The sequence below is a fragment of the Anser brachyrhynchus genome, assembly GCF_964034855.1.
Source record: "Anser brachyrhynchus genome assembly, chromosome: 2".
Taxonomy (NCBI): domain Eukaryota; kingdom Metazoa; phylum Chordata; class Aves; order Anseriformes; family Anatidae; genus Anser; species Anser brachyrhynchus.
The window spans coordinates 79,600,596-79,611,558 of NC_137695.1; the positions used below are offsets into that span (position 1 = coordinate 79,600,596).

At 39.1% G+C, this 10,963-nt stretch overlaps 1 protein-coding gene across 5 annotated transcripts in view; it reads left to right on the top strand.

Moving 5' to 3' along the window:
• LOC308189336 (cadherin-6) overlaps positions 1–10,243 on the top strand; it is a 103,278-nt gene extending 93,035 nt beyond the window's left edge. For all 5 annotated transcript variants that reach the window (XM_080579269.1, XM_080579270.1, XM_080579271.1 and 2 more), the window contains 4 exons: positions 3,266–3,387; positions 4,196–4,313; positions 4,401–4,652; positions 8,407–10,243. In XM_080579269.1, coding sequence (XP_080435395.1) covers positions 3,266–3,387; positions 4,196–4,313; positions 4,401–4,652; positions 8,407–8,897 — 983 coding nt within the window. In that variant the 3' untranslated portion in view covers positions 8,898–10,243. The remainder of the gene's footprint in view (positions 1–3,265; positions 3,388–4,195; positions 4,314–4,400; positions 4,653–8,406) is intronic.
• The last annotated feature ends 720 nt before the right edge of the window (positions 10,244–10,963 follow it).

A 10,963-nucleotide genomic window follows, 5' to 3' on the forward strand; every position in this document is an offset into this window, starting at 1 on the left:
GCAAACTGTATACTATCTGAAAACCAAGTTAGCATCTATATGAAATACCCATTTCTGTCCTTGCCTCCTCCCTTAAGGGCAGACCTACTGGGCCAAATGCTCTCAACTAAACCTTTTGTGTCTGACACAGGTTTATGTCTTAATTACAATGTCTCTTTAGTCTGAAACCTTCCAGGCTGCAACAAGCTGCTTCCCAGGCTGTGCATCACTGAGCCCAGACTGAATTTGGCGTAACTGGGATAGATGCCTTCCAAAGGCAATTTTCTTGGCTGAAATGCAGCTACTGTTGAAATAAGCCTTGGTCTAATCCAGGCTACCACACTAATTTTAGTCTCAAGAGACTAGACTGGAAAACACCACTGCTTAATGCTCCTGGCTAAAACCAGTCACTTCTAGCAAAGCTAGCTACATTCCATTCTACTAACTTAGAGCTAACCATTAATTGCACTCAGTGACATACCATCACATCAAACTCCAGGTATATTTCACTGAAGTTAGCTAAAAGAAATAGCCAGTCAAGTTACGGGTAGTACGCACACTCAGAAAGATGTGTGCTCCCTTTGATATTAAAAAAGTAAAAAAAAAAAAAAATAATAATAAATGGTAGTCATGAAGAAAAACATCTTTCAGTGCTGACTGTTCACAATTTCATTTGACAGTAGAAAATAAATGGAAACGCAGAAGTTGTTTTGCCTTGAATTTTCTAAAATTGTCAGTAAGCGTAGCTAGCTGCATTTTTAATCTTCTCTTGTTTCACCAGTATGAGCTGCAGTTGCTCAGCAGCCCTGAGAATCATGCTCTTGGTGTTGCAAACAAATACTTGGTGAAACACTGGATCACTACGTCTTCCACACTCAGAGGAAAACTACTAATAAAGCTCAGTACCCAGGGCTCCTGAGTCTCAGATGCAGAATCACAGCCAATTCGCCAGAGACAATTCTGAGAGCACTTTAAAATAAATATTCTTTACTTAACACTTAAGATTAATTCAAACATTGGCAGGCCTTTGAGGCTGCATTCAGAAAAAAAAACTTTAGCGGTGTAATTGCTGGCTAAACAGAAAACATAATACTACAGAGAAGGATAGATTTAAGCAGATGTATCTCTTTCATATGGTGGACCTTTTTGTTGGAGATGGAGCTCAGTAGTAATGAAAGGATAACGCAAACAAATTAATCTACACCAATTCATTTGCAAAAATAATTTGAAAGAAACAAAAAGAACTTTATGATGCATAAATATCTTTCAACCCATATTGCCATGAAATCAGAAAAAAGGCCCCTGTCCATACAGCATATAGTATCTATACAGCTTCTGTTTATTGTAGTATCATTTTCAATTGCAGGGATCTTAAGCACCTTGAAGAAGTAAAATGAAAATATGTAATGAACAGTTCCAAAAAAAAAAAAAAAGGCAGGAAAGAAAGAAATTGTAATTCTTGGGAGGAAAAGAAATGCATTTGGCTATATATTTAAATGCATTTGTTAGAAAGGTATGCTCTTATAAATAGTCTTGCAAGTAGTCCTGCAAATTCAAATGAGTACATTTGATTTCCACCTATTATAAAAATTCAACATTTATATTGATGTATTTTAGCATAAAATTCAGCCTAGTCTATATTGTACATAAACTGATATTTTATACATTGAATGAATTTAGCCCAATGGTTTATATTAGAAAGTGTTTTATGCCTAATGGAATCATATTAACTTCAATGGGCCTGTGGAGCTTTAAAGCACAGTATTTTGTCCAAATGACTGAGCTCTGTAATACAAATATACAGCGCCAATTTTGGAGAAGGCATTTTCAAATTTATAAAAGTTTGATAAATACAGTAATAGGGCTTTTATTAAAGCTTAACTCAACAAGCTACTATAATGAATGCTTGTAGAAGCATGTGGACTCATAGATCTGTACTTTATTCCACTATTTTTTCACTTGGATCATATGTTAAAATGTTTTAATAAACTATATTTACATGGGTTGGAAATGAATGTAGCAAAATGCAGTGTGAGTCCTCATGAAAGGAAGGGGTTGAGTATTTATTTTAAACAAAACTCATTTTGATTTCAGTCCCACTCATTCCCTCAGATTTCACCCTCGCACTCCCACAGCCATGTACTCCCAGGCACTAAGGCGGGTATGTTATGTCTAGGTGAGCCAGCCTGGATCATATTTGCGTGATGTGGAGGACAAAGGACATTGATGGAGTCCTGGAAAAAATCTCTTGGTTTCCTCTTGATTGGTGATGACCAATTAATTGGCTTGGGGCTTACAGCTTTTAGGAGCCACCGGTCACTACAATGTGTCCCTTTGCCTCAGAACTGTGCCTCTTTCCTCTGTCACACCTCCCAGGCAAGGTTGCTGCCCATTGCCTTTCTTTCCTTATTTTGAGTATCTTTTTGACAAAAACCTCTCTCCTCTGTAGTCCAACAGCAAAAGGAATAGTCTAAACAATGTGCTGTATTTCCAAATGTTTTCATTTTTGTATATGAAGTTAACAATATTTTTATCAGTATTTTATGCTCAGATATATCCTTGTCAAATTCATTCTCTTTATCCTATCTAGTTCTTAAAGGTAAAAGTAAAGTTTACATATAGGTATCTGCAGATTTTACATAGTGCTGATGTTCTTCAGCTGATACATTTTAATATCAACTCTAGAATATTAGCCAAATCAATCCACAGCAGGTTAGAAAACACCTGTGGTCACTGCAGCAGTTATTTATATATCATAACAGTAGTGATGGTAGCTTAAGGAACTTTGTCGGGAGATTGCAGGGGAGGGAATATTGTCTGTTATACATGGAGAGGGAAAAAAACACAAGCCCATCTTTCATGACTGTTCAGTCTTTCCATTTCAGAGATAAGAAATGGAGTAAGTTCTGGGAAATTTGATACCACCAAACTGTATCCGTTAGGCTAATACACAGATTTAATTTAATTCCATTATTAGATTTATATGTGCGTATATATATATATGAAACATACATTCATAGTTATACTTGGAATGTTCAAAGGAATTTGCAAACCTTATGATCCTATCCAGTCTTAACTGTATAGCTTACACAGAATCAGTGTGGTGATAATAGAGTACGATTTTGTGGAATTCACCCCATAACTCATTCCCCGGGAATCAGGAGAATATAATGAATGAGAAAAGAATTAAGGCAATGAGGCCCCACGTCTGTCCTTTTCTTCTCCTGCACTGGGTCAGTAGCTAGGCTAAATAAAATCTCTGTTCTTTCTGATTTTATCATTTCAGACAACCCAAAACAAAGCAGCCGTGTCCCAGTATTCATTAAGGTTTTGGATGTAAATGACAATGCTCCAGAGTTTGCCATGTTTTATGAGACCTTCGTCTGTGAAAATGCAAAGGCAGAACAGGTGCGTTGCGTGCTTGTACTAAGAAAATATTCCAAACGAATTGAGTTTTTCTACTACTCTTGCATCACCTCATCAAGAGATATACTTTGCATCGCATCAAACTGTCAGTTTTGCAAAATTAAACTAAACAGTGGCTGCACAGTATCTGATTACGCTTAGTATTCTTGCAGCTAATGTGGCACTATGTTTTACACCTGTTTTCTGTACTGTGCCTTGTTATCTCTGATTCATTTTCCCTCTGTGATTCTCTGTTATATTCAGGCACCTCCACTGTCTCCTTCAAAAACTGTTACAGGTCCCGTCTCTGAGATAATTATTTTCTGCCAGATAACTCTCACTCTACCAGTCCTATTACTAAATGGTTCAAAGTAGCAAATAATTTGAAGGAGTCAGCCAAACAGTTCCTGTGACGGGGGATTTGGTTAGATGAACACGCAGCCACCTTGGACTGTCTCACCTGTCATTTCTGTTGCCTGTCACATGCAAAGATTTCCTACCCAGCTGGAGTGGCATCAACCCAAAACTGCTCTCTATGTCAATGCAATTTTCCTGCCAGCTTTCAGGTTCATTATGTTACTGGCTAACGGTATGGGATACAATAGCATGGTGATCTGAAACAGCATCAGTAGCACATGGATCACTTTTGTTAAGGTCAACATGGCAACATCAGCTGCCTTAAAGCAGCAGGAAAATGAAACTAAACAAAACAAAAAAACAACAACCAGTTATATCACTTTACAATCCTACAGTAGATAAATAAGCGTAAGGTCCACTGACTTCGAAGATAATTTTGTTCTTATTGTTTCAGCTGATACAAACATTAAGTGCTGTTGATAAAGATGACTCTTACAGTGGACACCAGTTTTCATTCTCCTTAGCTCCTGAGGCAGCCAGCAGCTCAAACTTTACACTCCAGGATAACAGAGGTGAATTTCTAGGAAGACCTTTCTTTATTATCTCACCCTTGCTTTCAGTCTTCAGATGAGTATAAAATGTGTGTTTTGTGTTTCCAGACAACACAGCAGGGATTTTCACCCGAAAAACCAGATACAACCGGCATGAAATGAGTACCTACCTCTTGCCAGTGGTAATATCAGACAATGACTACCCTATCCAGAGCAGCACTGAAACAGTGACTATTCGAGTATGTGCTTGTGACCATCGAGGAAAAATGCTGTCCTGTAATGCAGAAGCCTTGATTCATCCTACTGGTCTTAGCACTGGGGCTCTTATTGCCATTCTTCTCTGTATCATTATATTACTTGGTAAGTGGCTCAGTGGCATTTTGTTCCTTTCACGGTTGAATTGGGTTTGAGCATTTCACAAAACAATCAAACAAACGAACAAACAAAAAAGGAAAGTTTCTTTTCTTAACACTTTCAGAACAAACAAGAAATTCAAAAGGCTCACCTCAAAAGAAATGGTACAAGGGGAAAGAGGGTAAGCCTTCCACATCAAAACAATTGGTGTCATAGATGACAGTGACTTATTTTGCATTGCTGCAAGTGGTTATACCAAGGCTAGGGCAAGAGCAAAGCAGAGGCATCTGTGTGTTATCCTGCATTTCTATTACTGTATTTCATCCTTTAAGGGATGCCAGAAATATGGTGTACATCCTACCTAATCTTCGCTGTCTAAAAGCTCGACGTGTCCAATCAAAATAAGACAGCTGGGCTCTACCCTCTGCTCAAGGGAAAGAGACGGGCACCTCTAGAAAGTCATCCATCCCATCCCCTTACTGGTATCTGAGGAGGACGAGACTAATTACCCTCTGCAGGGTGAATGTGTCTCTTACTGTTGACCACAGAAGGAGGCCAGATAGCTTAGTTTTAAACAATTAAGGTCCCCTGTCTAACCTAAGGGGAAACGAGTCACACTCAGTCTTTCTGTTCTTCTGGAAAAGGATGCTGAAATAGGGTGGCTACTAAGGCATTCTCTCACATCTCAAGGATGTGCAAATATCTGGCTACAGTGCTTACAGGTGGTCAGCTTTTTTTTTTTAATTTGAAAAATAAGGCCAGTTTGCAACGTCTCTCACATTCCTCTCAGGCAACTTCCATCCCTCTTGTTCAACAAACAGAGAAGATCTGTCCATCAGCCATTAGCCATATCTGTTAATCTGAGGAGAACTGTAAAACAGACCACAGTCAGTCCTCGGGAAGACTTTATTAGTCACCATTAGCATCTGGCCACAAAGAAGGGAGTCAGACCAATTTTGTAGCAGTAGGGACAGGCAGGGGAGAAAGTGTTTCCTCAGTGATTTCACTTGTTTCTGCCATGCTTGTATCTTCCTCTGGCATGCTTCTGACCACTGCAGAATCACCCTGATCATTAGTTACTATTAACAAATGACTTCCCTCTCCAGTGATGAGATAAAGACCTTGTTGTGACACTCAGACTTTAACAACCTAGTCATGGCTTGCCCAAATAAGCACTATCACCTCTTCAGAACAGATTCCACAATAACAATTGTGCTCTTAATTTGCCATTAAATTTATTTTTCAAAACATGATATCATTGCCTCTAAGGATTGAGCTCACTTTGCATCAAGATCCTTTCCAGAAAAAGAAATCTAGTGCTGCAGATAGTCTTGCACTAGTTAATACAACTGTACTCATTAATATCAATCTGACATTAAACGATTTCCTGTTTTATGTCAATCGAAAATAATTGATTCTGTGTGCTAAGCAGCACTTTATGTCAATTACTGCTCACGCCACCATGCACCATAAGCAGATTTTCAATTAACTCAGCTATATAAATTTCTATTTTCAGGCTGGTTACAGGGTTTGCATGTGCAACCACTACTGAGAGAAAAACAATATTCTGGGCAGACCTGAACCACAATTTAAAGTTTAGCAGCAACAAAAAGTGCCTGTAAAGTGCTGGGTTTATATTCAGATTGAGTAGGCCTAGCAGCTTATCAGGAGGCCTCAGGCATTGCTAAAAACTGACATGCAAATAAAGGTGATGTACTTTAACATATAACATATTTTTTTTTCCCTGCAAGTTCTATTTGCCTAGCATATTCTGTGTAACACCTTTTTTTGTTAATGAGATACTTTAGAAACCCTTCCACATAAAAACTATCAATCCTGTGCTTTCTCAGATAATTCTGAGAAGCCCATTCAAAACTGACTCTATTTTTCAGGTTCTCCAAAATTTTCCCCAGCTATCTCTGTTCTCTCACATAGACCCTTCCCCTGTCTCGTGTGTAGGGTCACAGCTTTATGCTCTTAAAGACAAGACTTCTCCCTTATTGCACAGCAGCACAAAGAAGCATTGCTCAAGTTAGGGCCTTTATGTGACACCATAAATAAATCACCATCACTGGGTTGAGAGTCTGAGGCTTTCACCATCTGAACCAGTCTTCCTCATTCTTCCAGTTTCACCAAGTTACTTATTTCCTTTTGTCTCGTATTAACAGATAATTCTTTCGTACTATTCCTATGGTAAAGACATAGTAAGAATTAGATTATTTTACCTTATCATCTCAGGATCCCTCTACAGTCAATGTAGGGAAAGAGTATGAGACACTTTCACAGCATGATTGAGCACACCTGCAGAGAGCATGTAGATCTAAGCAATTCTCCAAGGAAGAGAATTAAATAAATAAATGAAAACAAACAAACAAACAAAAAAAAAACCTAACAAATTAAAAAAAAAAGTGTGGGGGGGAGGCAACAGCCAGCTTTTTGTCTGTGAGGTGAAACTACGTTTCTATGGACTTAAATTTTGCTTTGGGGATATCCTTAGTCCTTGGCATTGCCCTTAACAGAGTTACAAACAAGGAAGGGACTGCAGGCAGGAAAAAAAAAAAAGTCTTTTACAGTTACTGTGCTTTGACTCATACCATTTTAGACATACAGTTTTAGAAATACAGCTGACATGAAAGATAACTTTGATCCACCTTATCGCCTCATATCAGTGAGTTCAGGCATTTTCTGATTTGCTTTCCTTTGCTCTGAAAGAACTATAAAGAGCAAGATTTGTCTTTTTTTCTCAGAGTTTGTACAGCAGAGCTGAAAACTGGGCACTATGGACCTCAGACTACCAAAGCAACAGTGATAGTAGTAATACATCCCTGCTTCTTGCTGCTGTTCATTTGTAAATATTCAGTCGTTTACCATTTTAAGGCAGAACCCAGCTAAGAAATTTGAAATTAACTTCAAAAGGAGATAAAACATTGAACATAGCACAATTCTCCAACAGTACCATGGATCATTACTGAGTAAAAATACTTAAGTTTGGATTGGGGCCTTGGATAGAATTCCTGCCCTCTCAATAATTTAAATTTATATATTTACACAAATTAGAATGAAAGGCATAAAATAGCTGTTTGAGAAATCTCATCCCTGTCAGATTAAATAAAACCATTGCTGTATGTTGGCAGGCTTTAAGATTTAAGCTATATAATTTATAAGGCAAGCTATATTCTTTTTAATGTGGCGTCCATTGTAAAAGCATGCCAGGAAAATTAATACAACTTGGATTTTCTGCTGGCTGAGACTCCATCCCATATTCCAAACATTTCCAGAGGAGGAAAGATTTAGTGATCATGAAGAGCAGCTTTGCTAACCTTTTATCATAGCCCAGTAGATACTAGCCTTGTCCGTAGCACAGGTTTCATTTCATCCCAGAGGTCCAAGATACATAACACTGCAGGTCGGTTGTTTTGGGGAAGGTGTTTCTCCCTTCCCAGCTCTCCTGAAACTAGTTCTGTTCTCCAAGCAATGAAGTTGCTGTTTGACTCTGGTAAAAACATGCCTACTGACAAAAAGACACTCCGTTTCTTGCAAGCTTGACATCTCCTTTCATCTTGTACACACCCATGCCGCCCCATCTCTCACAGTACTCACAAACAGAACACAGTCTAAAAATTGAATGTGTACGTTTGCAGTTTTGCAAAACATCTTAGAAAAACTTAGAATGTAAGCACCGGTGCAGCATTTCACCTGGGTTTTAATGGAGTTGGGGATTAACTTTTCCCTTCCTCTCCCCCTGTTGGTTTGTTTCTAGTTACAGTGGTGCTGTTTGCAGCACTGAGACGGCAGCGGAAAAAAGAGCCTTTGATTATTTCCAAAGAAGACATCAGAGACAACATTGTCAGTTATAATGATGAAGGTGGTGGAGAGGAAGACACCCAGGCATTTGATATCGGCACGCTGAGGAATCCCGAAGCCATAGACGATAATAAATTGCGCAGAGACATCGTGCCAGAAACGCTTTTTATGCCACGGCGGACTGCGACAGCGCGAGATAACACGGATGTCAGAGATTTCATTAACCAAAGGTTAAAGGAAAATGATACAGATCCAGCGGCCCCCCCGTATGACTCGTTAGCAACCTACGCATATGAAGGTAATGGTTCTGTGGCAGAGTCCCTCAGCTCCTTGGAGTCGGTGACCACGGACGGAGATCAGGACTACGATTACCTCAGTGACTGGGGACCACGGTTTAAAAAGCTGGCAGATATGTATGGCACGATGGACAGTGACAAAGACTCTTAATATGTTGCCTTTTTTTTTCTCCCTCATTTTCAGAAACAGCATTGAGATATGTGAAGTGGCTATTTCTTTCTAATTCTCCACAGCTCTGTGAAAGGGTTCTCTATCCGACCGGTTCCAGTTGTCTAATGACTGCAGTCTGTGTGGATCAGCTGTCAGAAAACTTTTTCTAATATCATTTTATGAGCTTCCAAGAGGCAAACTTCTTATTTTTTAGTGCATCCAGTTTACTAAGCCAACCTTACAGGCACAGCAGTAGTGGAGGGGAAAAAAAAAGATCAGATGGGGAGCAATATTTTTACTTGTTCTGCTTATATTGTAAATTGGAGTATATTACTGTTTAAGCTCACTTGCTCTTTTTACTTGTATTCAGATTATTCAGCTCAGACGACTGCTCTGTCGATTGTGTATTGCACATCCCAATGTAATGAGGTACCCTAGTTTAACCTATGTATTATAGTCAAAAGTAGTGGTGATGGAATGAAGGTTTATTATACAAGTAGAGTCAGCTGAGAAAAAAACAAATGCATTTTACTCATGAGGAGGGTAGAGAGGCCTAATGGTCATTTAAATCTAAGTGTTTTTTTCAGAACTCTCCATTGCCCCCAATGCACTGAATCATAGTAACACACATATATATAGTTCATTGACTGCTATGTATATATTCTTCTGACCTAGCATTGCTGGAGAGATGTGTGTGCATGTGTGTGCGGTCAGTAACCCCAATATCTAGTTCTTAAGTGGTTTCCCAGTTCTGCCCCAGACTTGCCTTGTGATACCGAACAAGTCATCTAATCCAACTCCAGATTGAACCACGATTTAGAGGAAGGAGCAGAACGTAGCTGTGCTTTTCTTTGTACTTGTGATGGTTTCCACCTGCACAGCAGTTCAGTGGTGAAGGCCACTGTGCTGGGAGGTGGGAGTCAGGCTTTTCATATCCATCTACTTCTGCCTGTTCCCACGTGCAGGAAGGCAGCTGTAACCTCAAGGTGACTGCCACCCATTGAGTCAAAAGAAGCAAGTGCAAAGGAGGAAGGAGTGCTTTTATGTCTTAAACTCCCCTGCCAGGGTGTCTTCTGACAGATTCTCTGCCCAGTTTTGCTATCTGTAAAGTGGGGAAATAATGCCTACCTCATCAGGATGTTGCAAGAATTAGATAAGTCATTTGGAAAATGCTTTACAGATGGACAATGCTGGTATTCTGCCAGAGGAAGTAATTTCTCATGCTTTTTTGGCTCCTTCCCCCCCAGCCCCCTTTCAGATTCAAGCCTTGAATGCAAAAATAAGTGAAAATCAATTATCATTCTAATGGCCTGAAAAGTAGGGTTTATAACTTTTTTTTTTTTTTTTCAAATAAGCAACTCAGCCAAGGTTGTTAAAGACATCACCAAAAGGTGACAGTTTAATCACGTCTTTCTATGGGTGTTCTTATCTTCTTTGCCAAGCTAAGTAATTTTTGTCCAAGGATGGGGGCAGGGAAGATGCCATAGTCTCAGGCCAGAACAATTTTATCTATGTATGACTTATGCACCACTCACTCTTTCTGTTGGTTGTCAAACCTATACAGTGTCTGCTCTTCAAATCTAGCGATCTAGGAGAGGCTAGCTGGAGAAAACTCTAAGGGGCAGCCATGGGACATACCCATTTCCAGAAGCTAGGAGCACCCCTTGGTCCCAAAGTAGGGACATGGCCTATGGCACTGTGCCAATGAAAGAAAAATTTTTATTTTTATTTTAATATACCTCATAAATAACTAATCTAATGTATTTTATTTTGAAATGGTATTTAATACTAGAATTACAGGCATGGATCTATTTCCTTCCTCCTCCCCCCTCGATTTTTTTAGTGAATCAGTTTGAAAACTAAAACAATGGCTCCAGTTTACTCTAAGACACAAAGAGACAAGGGAAAAAAGTTAATAAACAGAAAATTAAAAGGGATTAAAAAATAATCCCTGGAATTCATTACTCCCAGAGAGTTAAATAAAGAGAGCAGTAAGATTCCAGAGTATGAGACGCATATAAGCACGACGACATAAATTCAGGATTTGCAGTGCCCAGCAGCACTGG